The sequence below is a fragment of the Neophocaena asiaeorientalis genome, unplaced genomic scaffold, assembly GCF_003031525.2.
Source record: "Neophocaena asiaeorientalis asiaeorientalis breed wild unplaced genomic scaffold, Neophocaena_asiaeorientalis_V1.1 scaffold78, whole genome shotgun sequence".
Classification (NCBI taxonomy): Eukaryota; Metazoa; Chordata; class Mammalia; order Artiodactyla; family Phocoenidae; genus Neophocaena; species Neophocaena asiaeorientalis.
Window position 1 is genome coordinate 829,319 of NW_020175018.1, and position 15,138 is coordinate 844,456.

At 52.5% G+C, this 15,138-nt stretch overlaps 1 protein-coding gene across 2 annotated transcripts in view; it reads left to right on the forward strand.

Moving 5' to 3' along the window:
- ZNF618 (zinc finger protein 618) overlaps positions 1 to 15,138 on the forward strand; it is an 88,101-nt gene that overhangs the window by 16,651 nt on the left and 56,312 nt on the right. For both annotated transcript variants that reach the window (XM_024762561.1, XM_024762562.1), the window contains exon 2: positions 5,087 to 5,346. In XM_024762561.1, coding sequence (XP_024618329.1) covers positions 5,178 to 5,346 — 169 coding nt within the window. In that variant the 5' untranslated portion in view covers positions 5,087 to 5,177. The remainder of the gene's footprint in view (positions 1 to 5,086; positions 5,347 to 15,138) is intronic.

Here is a 15,138-nt window from a genome sequence, read left to right on the forward strand (position 1 = left end):
TCAGGTGGCTAAAGTACTAGAGTAAAGAAGCAGTGGCCTTTGGGGGAGGTGGAGTGGCCCTCAGACTGAGTCTTGGAGCACAGACAGATGCCCTGCTCCCCGTCCAAGGAGACATGCACACTTTCGGGGTAGAGGTCTGGCCTCCACCAGAGCCTTCGACATCTCAGACTGTAGCTCACTTGTCGTCAGATGGGAAAACAGAATCAAGCAGGGGTGGGACTGAAGTCCAGTGTGCTGAGGACGTCTCATTACTACTGTGGCTTGGTAGAACTTGAAGCATTAGCATTTTCGGTGGGATGATGTGGAAACTGTACTCGGAGAGAACGTCGTCTGACTCCCAGGCACCGGGCATCACTGGGACTCTTCCGTCAACATGGCCAGAAGTGGAATTTGTCTTTGAGCCCCCAATCCACTGAGAAGTTGTTTGGTTGCGTTGTCTTGGACTGCAGGGCTCAGTGGGAACGGCCCCAGGATAGGAGTCACGAGAGTTGTTCAGACAAGCTCATGGCTGGAAGTCTTGTGCCCTTGGGCATGCCGTTCATTCTCCGTGTTTGAGTTCATACTGTGCCGCAGGGCCCAGGCTAGGGCTGGATGTGGATGGGGACGGAACAGACACGGGCCCTGTCCTCTGTTCTGGTTCCCCCTCTGGCCACAGGGTGCTTGTGAGTGCCAGATGTGACGGGGTGAGTATAAGCACGGAACCATCTGGTAAGACCCAGAGGAAGAGATTTGTTTCTGAAACTTCCCCCAGGCAGGCCCTGCGGGCACATTGGACTGACCATATCAGATTCAGTCCCGGGGATGAGTAAGAACGAAGGAAAAGAAAACTTTGGGGGTGGTGGAGGTCAGTGGTTTGCAAAAGTTAACTGCTTCGGAGGTATTTCTTCCAATTTAGTCACGCCTTGTGTATTAGTTTCCTGTGGCTGGTGTAGCAAATTACCACAAACTCCATAGCTTAAAACAAAAGAAATTTGATCTCACAGTTGTGGAGGCCTGAAGTCTGAAATCAAGGTCTTGGGCCAGGGTCACACGCCTTCTGGAGGCTCTGGGGAGATCTGCGCTTTGCCTCTTCAGTTTTGGGTGGCTGCAGCATTCCTTGGCTTATAGAGCCGCATGGCTCCAATCTGTGGTCATGCTGCCTCCTCTTCTCTGTATTGTCCCCTCTTCTGTCTGTAAATCTCCCACATGTCTCTTATGAGGACACTTGTCATTGCATACAGGGCCCACCCAGATAATCTAGAATGATCTCCTCTCAAGATCCTTAAATGAATTACATCTACAAAGAGCCTTTTTTCAAATGAGTTTGCATTCACAGGTTCTGGGGATTAGGTCCTAGGCCCGTCTTTCAGGGGAGCCGCCATTTACCACCCATTAGAAGCAAAGCTGTAGATATCAAAGACGGAGAAAGTAGGGGTTCTTGGAGGTCTAGTCACCACCACTCTGTTATCCAGGCCTCATGGGTGCTTCTGGGCCTTTGCTCTGGAACCCCTAGGCCTTTAAGGAAAACACTTTGAGAACCATTGCCTTAGTGAAAGGCCAGGGCTGTTAGGGAATTCCTTGGGCAGGGACCCACTTGGTCTGACTTCTCTCCTGGCATTCTGGGATGAGCAGTAACCAGTGACCACAGACATGTGCTTACTGAGAAATATCCTTTTAGTGCCTGACATTGGATTTTATGTTGAAGCGTGACTCGGGTTAAATATAAAATTCATAGCATATCTTAAGCAACTATTTTGTAGTTATCTATATATAAATCTATTTTACAGTGACACAAATAGAATAGATTATGGAGTGTCAGCATGTAGATAGATTCCAAGTGCTTTTTCACTAATATACCTAATGATTCGTGCTGAGAATATCCATGGGCTCCAGTGTACATTTAAATGGATATAATTAAAATAATGAGCTCTACTTTAAAAAATGATACATGAAAAAATATTTTTTTAAAGAAGTTAGAAGGAGCTGCACCGCTAATCCACAGTGATATAAGTACTTCTGCAATTCCGTTGTTATTAAGATGCCTAATTAAATGTAAAGCATCCGAGAAAAGCAACATTTGGGCTTGTAAATCTAAAGTGTGAAGCTGGGGGAAGAGAAGTCCCCCGTGTTCTCAGTGCAGCAAGGGTTCAGGGATGTCACCTGTAAGAGAGTGGATGGTTGTGTGCCGTTGTGCTTGTGGGCAAGAGGGTGTGAGAGTCACCTGTGTGAGAGTCACCTGTGCAAGGCAGACGGGGCATTCAGAGATGGGGTCTAACGCCATCTCGAGCAAGCAGGGAAGGCTTCCCAGAGGCAGGGATGTCATCATGGACCAGTGTCATCATAATGGCCGCTGCCGTCCAAGGAGATCCACTCTGTACAGCTCTCTGGCTCCCCTCCCGCCCCGCGCTGGCAAGGATCACAGTCCCCCTTTAGCAGACAAGGAAACAGACTCAGAGAGGGGAATCTCTGGCCAGAGGTTGCGGGGTTTGTGGACACCCAACCTGTCAGACTCCAACAGCTCCCCCCTCCCACCAGGATGGCAGATGCTAATGAGGTCCTGGAGGGCAGGAAGGGACACTAGGTCTGTTAAGACAGGATGGTCAAGTGCTCACAGGCCCTGGGGGGAGGGCATTCTGGGCAGGGAGCTGTTCTATGTCCTTCCCATCCTGTGACGTCAGCTGTGGGGAACACTGACAGGTGGGACACCTCCGCTCTGGTGGGCCTCTCTGCGGGCCCTGGGAAGCCCATCTGCCCTGAACTTGGGGCTTAGCCCCATGTGCAGCCGGGGTCGGGACCAGCCAGGCCCAAGCCAGGGAGAGTCCTCAGCTGCCTGCCTGTCCAGCAGCCCCTAGGACCCGTGGGCTGTGTTCTTGCCAGGCTGGCATGGAGGGTCGGACAGGGTCCCTGAGTTCTATCTCTGTGCTCAGCGAGCCTCAGGGTGGGCAGGACTGGCCAGTTGTAGCACCCACATGGTCTCAGCTAGGGAATAGGGAGGGATTTCAGCAACTTCTATCACCAGTTTCCCTCAGCACTAGCATCCCCACTCTAGGAGTCGCTCTAGACAGTGTCCTGGTTGTACATTTTTGCAGTTGGTCCTCACGAGGCCCTTTGAGTTAGTGTGGGGCTCCCTGCCTCACGGGTGCAGAAACAGACTCAGAGAGGGTCAGGGCCCACTCAGGGTTCCAAGCTGGCATGACAGTGCTGTGCTTTAAACCCCACTGATTTGCTTCCACAGCCCCTGCACTAAAATCTACACGTGTAAGACTCTTCCCCTGCATGCTCTCGTTCTCTGAACACTTCTTTCCCCTGCCCCCCATATAGACGGTAGGTACCCCAGAACATCTCCACTGGGGCCAGCGGTCTAGGTCCCTTGCAGACATTGCCTTGTGTCTGCATCACAGTGCTGTGGGGTGGGTGCCCGTGTTTATCCCCATCGAATGGGTGTGAAGACTGAGGCTCGGGGGTGAAGTCACTTTTGCAGGAACCCACAACTTGAGAGAGTGGCAGTTCTGAGATTTGGCTCTGGGATGATCCAAATTCACAACCCAGTGCTCTTTCCATCTCAGTTCCTCGCATCTCCTTCCCGCCAGGCCATCAGGCAGCCTCTGCTCCCTCTTTGTGGTTTGCAGACAGCCTCCTCTCTGTGTCCTCACATGGTAGAGAAATAGCGGGGAAAGAGATCTCTCTCCTTCTTCTAAGGCCACAGTCCTATCAGATAAGGGCCCTACTGTTCGGATTGTATTTAATCTTAATTACGTCCTGAAGGCCCTATCTCCAGACACAGTCACGTTGGGTATTAGGACTTCACCACGTGAAGCGGGGGTGGGGAGACACAGTGCAGTCATAGGACCACCCCAGTGGCCCTTCTCTGCCCCCTCATCATCAGCTAGAGCCTTCCTTCTCTCTCTCTGCTCAGTTCCCCAACCTGGGAGAAAGTTGAGAGCTGGGCGGGTCAGTGGACACGATAAAACCCATGTTCTTGTGGTAGATGGAGCTGGAAGCCCAGAGAGGGGAAGAGTCTTGTCCAGAGTCACAGAGCAAGCCCACTGCTGATCCAGGATGAGATCCCGGGTCCTGCCTCCCAGCCCGGGCACCTCCGCTAAGCTCCAGTTGGTATGCTAGCCAGCCTTGCCTGAGCCTGGGCCTTGAAGTTCACGGTCCAGCTGCTTCTCTGGAGCACTGGAGAGGGCTGGACATGGCCAGGGCAGCATCCCCAGGCCTGGAACGTGACCTGATTCCCCAGCTTGTGCGTGCCTCAGCTTCCCCACCACTGCCAGAAGGATGAGGGGGCTCTCATAACACAGAGAGTCTCACTGAAAGGAGAACAGTTCAGGAGTGGATGGCCGGGACCTGGCTTCGTGCCTCGGCCCACCACCAATCTTGTGTGTGGCCCTGGGCAGGTCGCAGCCCTGCTCTAGGCCTCAGGGCCCACCCTCGTATTAACTTGAGGATGTTTTCTCCTATTTGAAGAGCCACCTAGAGGCCAGATTGTGGGGGGGGCCAAGTGTTGGCTCTGTGGCCTCCCCCTCAGTGAGCCTTTTGGCCTGTATGTTCCCTACTGTAAAGCAGGGTGAGCTCTGCAGCCCTTCCGCCAAGGAGCAAAGGGAAGGGCACCACGCGCTCTGCATACATCAAGCCACTGAATCCCCTGCTGCTCAAACTGCCATTAAGGGCTAGCAGCACCTGTCTCCACTGGGTGCTTGTTAGAAATGCAGAATCTCAGGCCAAGCTGCAGACCTGCTGCACCAAATCTGCATTTTACCAAGATTCTCAGCTGATTTATGGTCACAGAGCTTTTCTTGCAGGTCTCTTATAACTCCAGTTACAAGAGTTACTGGTCACATTTAGACCCCAGCTTTTCCATCTGCAAAATGGGTGCAGTTTGAGCCATCCTAGTCCAGTGATTTTCAAACTGTGTTCCTTGGAGCCCCAGGGTTCCCTGGAGGACCCTCAGGGGCAGCGGTGGGAACCTGTGCTTTAGGGTGAGGGTCACGTGAGAGGTGGGTCTATAGCTAAAAATTTTGCAACCCCCCCTTGGCTGGGGCGCTCCCAGGTAGGTCTGGGGCGAGTCTGGGGTCCACACTGAGTAGACTGTCTTCTTTCCCAGGGAGCGCTTGAAGCGCAACCAGAAGAGCACCAAGGTGGAGGGGCCAGAGCCTGTGCCGGCCGAGGCCTCGCTGAGCGCCGAGCAGGGAACGATGACGGAGGTGAAGGTCAAGACGGAGCTGCCCGATGATTACATCCAGGAGGTGATCTGGCAGGGCGAGGCCAAGGAGGAGAAGAAGGGGGTGAGCAAGGATGGGACCGGCGACGTGCCTGCCGAGATCTGCGTGGTGATTGGCGGTGTCCGCAACCAGCAGACCCTGGGTGAGCGCGCGTCCGCAGGGTCGAGCTGGGGCCAGGGTGGGAACGTGGAGCCGGAGTGCTAGGGAGGGAGGCCTGGGATCCCTGTCCCTCCCCGGCTGCGAGAGCCTTCTGTGGCTGCCCTCAGGGAAGGGCCTCAGCTCCTGACACTCGCCTTTGCCTGCTCAGCTCTGCTCTGAGCTCTTGTCTTCCCACCTGACGTGGCAAAACCCTACCTGTCCTTTTAAGACTTTGCTCAAGTCAGTTGCCTGGAACTTTCTGCAGGCCCGGCGAATCTCTCACACCATGGGGCTCCCACACCCCAGATGGGTCCAGCACAGCCTGTATCACTCGGTGTCCTAAATGCCCATCTGCATTTCTTCCTCCTGGGCTTCCCTGGGGGCCTCTGGGGGCAGCTTTCAGTGTGGGTCCTGCTCAGACCAGTTGTCCAGTCAGGATCAGATGGGTGGCAGTCTGGCACCTTCTCCCGCCTCTTCTGGTCTGGGCCAGGCTCAGAGGAGCTCAGTAGAAACAAGCTTCTTAGAAACTATCTCTCCCCGCTACATTACAGCGTGAGCCAGGGGATACCCCTTAGGGGCTGCCTGCACTCCTGCCAGTTTGCAAACGCAAAGGCCCACAAAGCCCGAAAGATACGTTTATTTAGCATCACGGAGATGAGCCAGACAGGCAGGTGGTAGGTGGTAGGGCCTGGGTCCAGCTGGAGAGCCCATGCCTCATGTATGGTAACTAGGTGGGGAGACGGGCTCAGGGTGGCCAGATCTCTGGACAGAACACATGCCAGAAATGAGAATTTGAATGTAAATTCTTTTGGCTTTAAACGTTGGTGACTAATTTGACTTAAAATCTGCCAAGCAAAACATACCTGTGGGTGAGAATCATTCCATGGGCCACCAGTTTGCAGCCCCGGTCTGTAAAATACAGTCCACGTGCCCCAGCCTGGCACGGAGACCTTGCCTAGTCTGCTCCCAGGTCTCTGTTTCCATCTGTGCCCTCCTCCGCATTCCTGTGCTCAGGAGACCATCTCACTCCCCTCTGCCTGTCCCTCCTGGGGCAGCTCTGCCTACCTCCTCCTGACTTCCAGGCTCCCGTCCCATGTGTGGCAGGCAGGGGAGGCTGCCCTGTGTCTGCTTCCCCAAGTTTAGACTCGAGACCTCTTGCCTTTTCTTCCCGGCCGCTGGGGATCAGCCTCAAGTTCCCTTTCCCAGCTGTTCCTAGGCTGGTTGTGGCCACCATCACTCCACATGGGTCACTGTGGCGTCCTGCTAACAGCTGTGCCTCTGTGTCTTTCTGCCCTCACCTGCCATCTACTTTGGCTGCCAGGGACCTTGACAAAAATGAAACACTGACCATGTCACTCCCCACTGTATCTAAGGTCAAGGCCATAGCATCAAGGTCCTCCATAACCTGAGCCCCATAGCCCCCTTTCTTATTTCTTTCTTCCCGGTCCTTTCATTCCAGCACAGTCTGCTCTCCTGCAGCATTTCCTACCCTTTGCTCCTGCTGTTCTCTCTCCCTGGAATGCCTTTGCCGAAATCCAACCCAGTTTACAAGACTAGCTCCAGTGCCCCCTCCTCCCAGAAGCCTTCCTTGATCTCTTCTGGTCAGAAGTGGTCTGTTTCTGCCCTGCCCCTCAGGGGGCACTTCCCGTTATCCACTTGAGATTAGAGGGGCCCTGTCGGCACCTGCCTCTGCTACAAGATGGGCAGCTCCTGGAGATTAGAGCTCCAGGACCTGTCTGATCTGTGTCTGTGCTCCCTACTCCCACCACACAATTCCTAGCAAGGTACTAGTTTCTAGGAAGCAGTGTTGTCATTGCTGCTATAGCTGTCAGAATGGGGCTAGGTTATGCCACAGTAACAAAAGACCCTAAAAAGTAAGGAGATCTTGGTAGCTCAGAACCACAAAGGTTCATTTATTTTTTGGTCCCACTACATGTCCATTGTGGGCCATTTGGGAGCTCTGCTCTGTTCTGGACCCAGGCTTAAAGCAGCCATTGTCTGGAATGCTGCCAGCCAAGTGACAGAGGGAAAGACAGCTCTGGAGAGACTCCTGTGCCAGCTGCAATCCACAAGTGAGATGTATTAATTCCCTTCACAGTCATTGGCCAGGTTAGTCAGGTGGCCCCGCCCAACCCCAGGGAGGTGGGGAAATGCCATTTCCCATGTGACAGAAGGGGGGATGAACCAGAAATATTTGCTGAAGAGCATGAGTGACTTAGCCCAGTGTCGAATGAAAGAAGAGTCTTTTCTGGGGCCTGCGTCTGACCTCCCTCCACCAGTGTTCACTCCCCAAGGCCTAGGACTGTGTTAGCCACTCATGGATGTGTTAGTTAACTGAGGAGAGGACCTGCCCTGCTCACTTTAAGACTCACTGGACCCAGGAGTTATTTATGCCCTTCACTGGGAGATGCCCAGTGAAGGGTAGTTGAATCTGAACCTTGAGGCGGGGCCAGCAGTCAGGATTCAGTGGGGAAAGCCTGGAGTGGCCATGCTCTGGAAATGCTGGGAGTCCTCCCTGGGCCAACTCCCTGCACAGTGAGAGGCCCCAGGGCCTCATGCCAGCCACAGACTCTGGTTTCCAGCTCAGCTGCTACTCAGCAGTAGGTTCCTTGGCCTTGCTGTGCCTTAATGTCCTCTTCTGTTAAAGGAGACATTCTCCCTGTCCTGGCCACCTCATAGGTGTGGGAACCGAAGGGGACAGTGTTGTGCAAGGAGAATGAGCTCGGCTCCTCAGGCTGGGAGTGGATCCAGGCTCCCTGACTTAATGGCTTTTGCACCTTGGGCAAACTGCTAGACCTCTCTGTGCCTCAGTTCTCACAATTGCAAATTTATGGGGTTAGGTGAGGATTCAATAGGATAATGTGTATAAAGTACTCAACATTATACTTAGTAAATAATTCGCTGTTATTAGCAGTAATACTAGTATTGATAGTATAAAGTACCTCTTCGAGAGGAAGGAGTAGTAATAGTTTCTGCTTTTTTCCCAGGTCTGAAGAATAAGCCAGTGTGATGTAGAGAAGAAGCAGGATAGAAAAGAAAGTTGGCACTGGGTGAGGTGTCAGAAGACATGGCTTCTAGTTGGTTCTCGGTTTTCTCCCCTGAGCTTCTTCTAGTACTGCCCCCCTAGAATCCAGGGACGTTGAGGATGTTATGCAGTTTCTGAGTAACCTGCTTTTGGAAGACTTCTGTGGAAAAGGTGTAAGAACCACAGTTAGAAGTGGAGCCACCATTTTGGAGCCGGTACCAAAGCAGGGCCAGGGCACTCCCTGCTGGTCATGATGGCGTCTCACATCCATCAAGGCAGACCTCCTTGAGGGTGTAGTTTCTTCTGCCAAGGGTCAGGCTCAGAGGAATCTGGCTTGGCCTTTTAGTAGCAGGAAAGAAAGGCAATTAAAAAATAAAAATCAATGTTAGAACTGAACATTCTGAACTCATCTCATCTCAAAAAGGCAAGTAGATATTATCTTATGGGCCACATCTGAGCGATTGCTGCTGGCTATTAGGAGTTCTGTGTTGAAGATTCTAAAGGGTGTCATGATTGATTATTGATGTCTGTCATGGATATGGAAGTGGGCAGAGGAGCTCCACATGCTATAGATGCGGCACTCAGACCCCCTTTTTTTATAGAGGGACAAACAAAGGCCTAGGAAATGGAAGAGATTTGCCACTCCAACTCACAGCACCCACCTCCCACCTGCTCCTGGAAGTAAAACAAGGAAGGAAAGCATTCCCAGGGATCTGGCCGGGACAGAATGCTGGTTAGAGCCATCCCTTTAAATGAGCTTATGCCACAGTGTGCTTCTGTGCCCTGGTGGCTGGGCGCCGTGCAGTGAACATGTTCCCAGGGCACTTGGCAGGGGCGCGCAGGGCTGTGGCCGGGCTCTGTTGCTGAATAGAACAGTGTTCCTGTTCGGTCACCCAGTGCTGTGCCTTTTCTCTGAGCTCCATCCGCCTGTTCCCACCCCGAAGTCCTCACTGGCCCTTTAACACCATCAGACAAACAGTGTTCCTAGTGACACGAACGTTATCTGAGGCACTTCCCATGGAGGAGCTTTGGGTCTGGACACATGGATGGCATTTGGCAACTTCTCAGACTTGTGGAGTCGGGAGGGGCATCAGTGCCCAGGAGGCTGGCTGCCAAGCTTGCAGTGGTTGCTGCTACTTTCCTGCTGCCCAGAAATTCTTTGTGCTGAAAAGGGTATCTCTCAGTCTAGAGAGACTGAGAAAAGGGTATCTCTCTCCTTTTTTAGCAAGAAGAGCAGAGACAATACTGACTGTGACAACTTTGTTGGATAAAACCAGAAGTGAAAGGCATCCCTAACTGATCACTGCACACTGTCCCAACAGTGTACCTCAGAATCCTTCTCAACACAGTATACTAGGAAGTCACTGCCAGTCAGCTAGAATTGAAAAATCTGAAGTAGAAACCTGCTCGTCAACCTTGTCCTAGATGATGAAGACAAGGCGAGCTGGGTTTACACCAAAAAGCATCCAGCCCATGGAGCATTTCCTGGAAGAATGGTACAGAAGAGATGATGGAGTCTAAGTATTCACAACTTAGAGCATTTTGGTGGGATGGGACCGGGCAGACACATTCCAAGTAGCCCCAACCAATACAGGAAAGTCACCAGGAGGTGATTTCAGCTCATGAAAGGGAGGACTCTGTGATTATGGAAAGTGTTTGGTAACTGAATACAGGCCTGTGAGGGAGTGAGTTCCTGTCCTGGAGATGGGTGAGCAGAGGAGGGTCACGACCAGGTACAGGAGGGAGAGTCAGTCAGCTGGGAGCCTGGATCCTGCAAGGATGTTTCTAGGCAGCGAGCTTTGGGCACCAGGGGTGGTGGTGTTTACACACACAGACACACACAGACACACAGACACACAGACACACAGACACACACACACACACAGACACACACACACACACACACACACACACACACAAAGGGAGGAGGGGCAGGGAAAGAGGAGGCGGGGCCTTGGCCACAGCTCTGGAGGGAGTAACAGACAGCCATTCAGACACAGACACATGGGTTTCAGTCTCTTATAAACCCAGGCAGCGAAGGTGCCAGGTCCCACTTTGTAGTGCCAGCTGATAGTTTCCTGTTTCAGTCGGTGTTGGCAGGGCTTTGGGCCTGAGCCTGCCAGAACCTACACTCAGCTGTTTGCCGCAGCCACTCAGAAAGGAGGGTTCTGGCCTCCCTCTCAGGTGCGTCTTATCCCAGTTGCTGACTCTCCATCTGGTGGTCCAGGGTGGGATGGGGTTCCTGATTGGAGGGTCTCTGTGGGAAAGGGCCCCTGGACTGTAAGCCAAAAGACCTGGGGTCTGCCCCGCTGTGGGGCTCAGGATGTTAGGCTCCCTTAACCTCTCTGAGCCGTACTGTCTTCGTTGATCAGTGGGTGTAATAAAGTCTGCCTGTCTTTCCAGTAGGATTGTTGAGGTCAGACTGAAGTAATAGGTATAAAAGTGGTTTTGAGGGGGACAGAAAGTGCAAAACAGATACCAGTGGTATTAGCCAAAGCCTTGGATGTTGACACATCCGGGGTTACCTCTGGAACGATAGGAAGCTGAAAGGCCAATGGCTTCAAACTTCTTTTCTTCAATATCTCCTAAAAGAATTTTGAGAAACTATATTCTCTTTCACATTTTTGAGTTGACGTCTAACGTTTTCATCCAAAGTTGGAGTAATTACAAAGGATATAATTTCTGATGTGTTGTATTGTTTTTTTTTAAATGTGGCATTTTGGAAATAAAACTCTGAACCACTCTTTTAAGTGTATCCACGGGAATCCAAACCCCACCGCTTTTGATATCCACCATCATCCTTTTAAAAACCGTATGAACAGGCTCATCTTGAACAGTCAGAAGTTATACATCTTTCCTTTTTCTCCTTGAACTCATATTTCCAGCCCACTTCCCTCACAGGATTTTATCCTAATGTAATGTATTTTTTATGCTTGAGAGTCTTTTATTGATCACTGTTTCACACTCATCTCCCACAACAAGATGTACGTAAGTTGAAATAGAAATTTCTAAAAAATACGTTGGGATCATAAAGCTGTACATATTAAAACGTTTGTTTTTCCTGATGGAGTTGCTATTAGCATACACTTTGTCAAAAACAAATTTAGATAAGTAGCAAACATAAAAGTAAAAAATTACTGAAAATGCACCTCTTAATGAAACGGATGAGCCTTTATTTCTTCAATTGGCTCACGTTTCTGTGAATTAATATTTCTTATTGTTGAGTGAGACAAGATTCAGCATTCGTTTAATTCCCTTTTTTCCATTTTCTTTTTTTTTTTTAATATATTTATTTAATTTATTTATTTTGGGCTGTGTTGGGTCTTCATTGCTGCACGCGGGCAGGGACTACTCTTCGTTGTAGTGCGTGGGCTTCCCATTGCAGTGGCTTCTCCGGTTGCGGAGCACGGGCTCTAGGCGCATGGGCTTCAGTAGTTGTGGCACGCAGGCTCAGTAGTGGTGGCTCGCGGGCTCTAGAGGGCAGGCTCAGTAGTTGTGGCACACGGGCTTCGTTGCTCCGCGGCGTGTGGGATCTTCCCGGACCAGGGCTCAAACCCGTGTCCCCTGCATTGGCAGGCGGATTCTTAAACCACTGTGCCACCAGGGAGGCCCTCCATTTTCTTAAGTGTAAGTGCTTAGAAGGCTTGATCACATAAATAAGGAGCCAGGGGTGGAGGCAGTCTTGTTTTATCAGTGTCACTCAATTCTTTGAACACCTTCCAGTTTGTATGCCAAAAATCACACAGGGGTCTATAGTCAGATATTATTTTCAGTGGTCTCTTCGCTGACAACTCCATTAGATTCTTCTTCAATTTTGTTGAAAACAAAGAATTAGAAATCACCCAATTTACAAAAGAAATTATTCCCAGTCATTAGATCCACCCACTTTCTAAGTCCAACACAGCATCTCTTTGCCTGGAGCCTTGAGATGTTCATCCGCCTTGGACAGCACCACGGTGGGCTTAGGGGTGGGTGAAAGGACCGTTGTGTTTGTCGTGTGGAGAAGGGTGACGGTGAGGAGGACCAGCTGAGTGGGGCCTCCTTGCCCTCCACGTTCTCTGGCCCATTGGTTTTAGGAAGAAATGCATTGGGAATTGATTCTCTTAAAATTCCCTGTGCTCATACATCCCCAGGGGATTTGTACTCTACTTGGAAGACCGTGGTCCCGAGGACATTTGGTCTGAGTCCCAGCCCCAGAGAGCCTCAGGAAACCTACTTGTCCACGACTTACCTCTCCAGGCCCCCTGTACCCCAGCAGGCCGTGCCTGGGCCAGCTCTGCTGCTTCTTAGGACCAAGGGGGCCGGGTGCTCCTGAGCATGTGATCTATGAACAGCGGCTCCCGAGACTCTTTGAGCTAAATATGGGACTGCCTGTTGTAAGAGCCATCTGTCCGTCCCCCCACCTTGTGTTTTTCTTCTCTCCTTCACCTGCTCTGGATTTCTGCCTTGTTGCATTTTGTGTATCCTGAAAGGTGGTGGAGCCGATCTGGAGCTCTCTGGGTGCCAGTGATAGAGTTCAGGCATGCCACCCACATTCCTCTTCTACCTCCGTCTTCCCACTTCTCCCTCCAGTGGCTTCGGGACCTCCACCCACCTGCTCTCACCTGGCCTCACTTGGTCCAGTGCTCTTGGGAAGGGAGCTTAAGCCAGGCTCTCTGCCAGGTGGTTACAGAAAATGCTAGACAGATGCTCTTCATCAGTGCCTGTGGATTCTTGTGTCACTAGTGACAACGGGATGGGGGAGAGGAAAAGGCTTGTGCGTGTGTGCTGACGTGACCTGCCAGCCATCCCAGGCAGTCTCTCCCAAGGCTCTTGATAGGGTGCTCTGGGGGTCCTGTGGTGGTACCAGACCTGGTAGGGGGTTCTGCTGCCCTGCAGTGTTAGGGGGAGCCCCATGACTGAAGGGGGTTCCTTGGCATCCGGAGGTAACCTGGCATGGTGGCAGTAGGATGGCTCTGGATCCCTGAAGGCCAGCTTTGAGCCCAGTTCCTCACTAGCCACTATCTGAGTGGCCCCAGCCCTGGACCACCTGGCCCCTAGAACTTTCAAGTTCATGGTTGAAGTGGCCATTGAGTTGTCTCAACCACATGAGGGCTTCTGGGAAGATGGAGGATGGAAATGAGACCTGGGTGTACTTGGTAACTGGTAGCTGTTAGCAGGCACCCTTTCTTCTTGGCATCCTTCCGGGGGCTGACTGTGTGGTGGTCACACACATGGGCCCTGGAGCAGGACAGATCAGGTGACCTCTGACCCGATGTGTTCCCCCTCATCTGAAAAATGGGGATAATAATCACCTTCCTGTGCTGGATTTGTGAAGATGAACTGAGCCGATGCGTGAGAAGCCCCCGAGTCCAGAGCCCGCTCCCACTAGCTGGCTGTGTGAAGTGGGCAAGTTGCTGCTTCCGCACTGTGCAGTGGGGTGCGGTGGGGTCAGAGGCCAGCCTGTGCAGAGACGTTGGAGAGGCGCAAGTGAGATGAGTTGCAGCACCTGCACTTAGTGGGCTGGGAGAGATGGAGACGAAGGACAGGCGGGTAGTGGTGGGCGGAGTGAAGAAGCCGGCGGGGCAGGGAGTCAGGCAGCGGGGAGGGGGACCTTCTGAGTGGAGAGTCTCTGTCCGTGAGGTCCCTCCAGCGCCCACTGCACCAGCCTGGGGTACACGGTGGCCGTGGGCCAGGGGTACACAAGGCCACAGCACACGTGGGGTACGTCCTCCCTGGAGGGTCATTTTGCTGGAAGGATTACGGGGAGAAATGTTAGGTTATAACCACGGGATGGGTAACTTTATGTTACATCCATGTTATGAATCAGGACAGAGGAAACATAAAACTGCAGGGGAATCTGGGCCTGTGGCTGCTGTTCTGCCATACCCCAGCCTCCCTTGGGGAAGTGTGGCTGCCCCTTAGCCAGCACAAGCTCTTCAGTGAAAAAGGAGACAGCGTGGTCTTGTCCAACCCTCTCGTGTGTGGATGGGGAGATTGAGGCACTGAGAGGTCAGGAGACTGGCCAGCCCTAGACTCAGAGCCCTCCTTACTGGGCCCCATCTTTAAGGGCTCTTTCTGATTTCTTACTAGTTCAGATGGAAGAGCGCCGGAAGGCAGCCCTCACGGTGAATCTGTGCGAACTGTATTCGGGGCCCAAGCGTTGAGATACGCATCTGGTACATGATGGCTGAAGGGCAGGAGGACCAATCGGGGGGCCAGCATGAGGGCGGGGGCGTGGCTGAGTGCAGCCGTCAGCTGCAGACCCCGGAGTATGCAGAGCCTGCTAGCCTCTGCAGGGACACAGGGAGCCACCTGTTGCACCCATCACTGCCACCGGTCAGCAAATCTGAGCCTGCCCGGGACCCTGGAAGACGTGCTGCCGGAGGGCTGGTAGAGCGTGTAGGAATCTGGAAGCCAGGAATGTCGGGACCTTTTCAGCAGCACTTGCTGTGGGCTGCAGCTCTGAAACAAGCCAAGGGGAGAAAGGAGTTCTGTGGCCAAATTTGTTGGGAGACCTGGGGTTAACAGTCCGCTGGGTTCTGTTACTGCAGGACCTCTCCCAGCGGACGCAGCTCCCGTGCATGGTGCCTCCCCAGATGGGCCGCGCCTCCCCCTTGCTTGATCACAGGCTCCTCTCCCTGGGGTGCATTCAGGAAGCTGGGTCCCAGCGCACTTTGGGGGAAGCTGACAGTAACAGCAACTCTCCTTTACCGAGTGCTTGCCTTGTACTAGGAACTGTGCTTAGTGCCCACAGTATTACTGCTCGCCCCCCCCCCCCCCCCCCCCGCC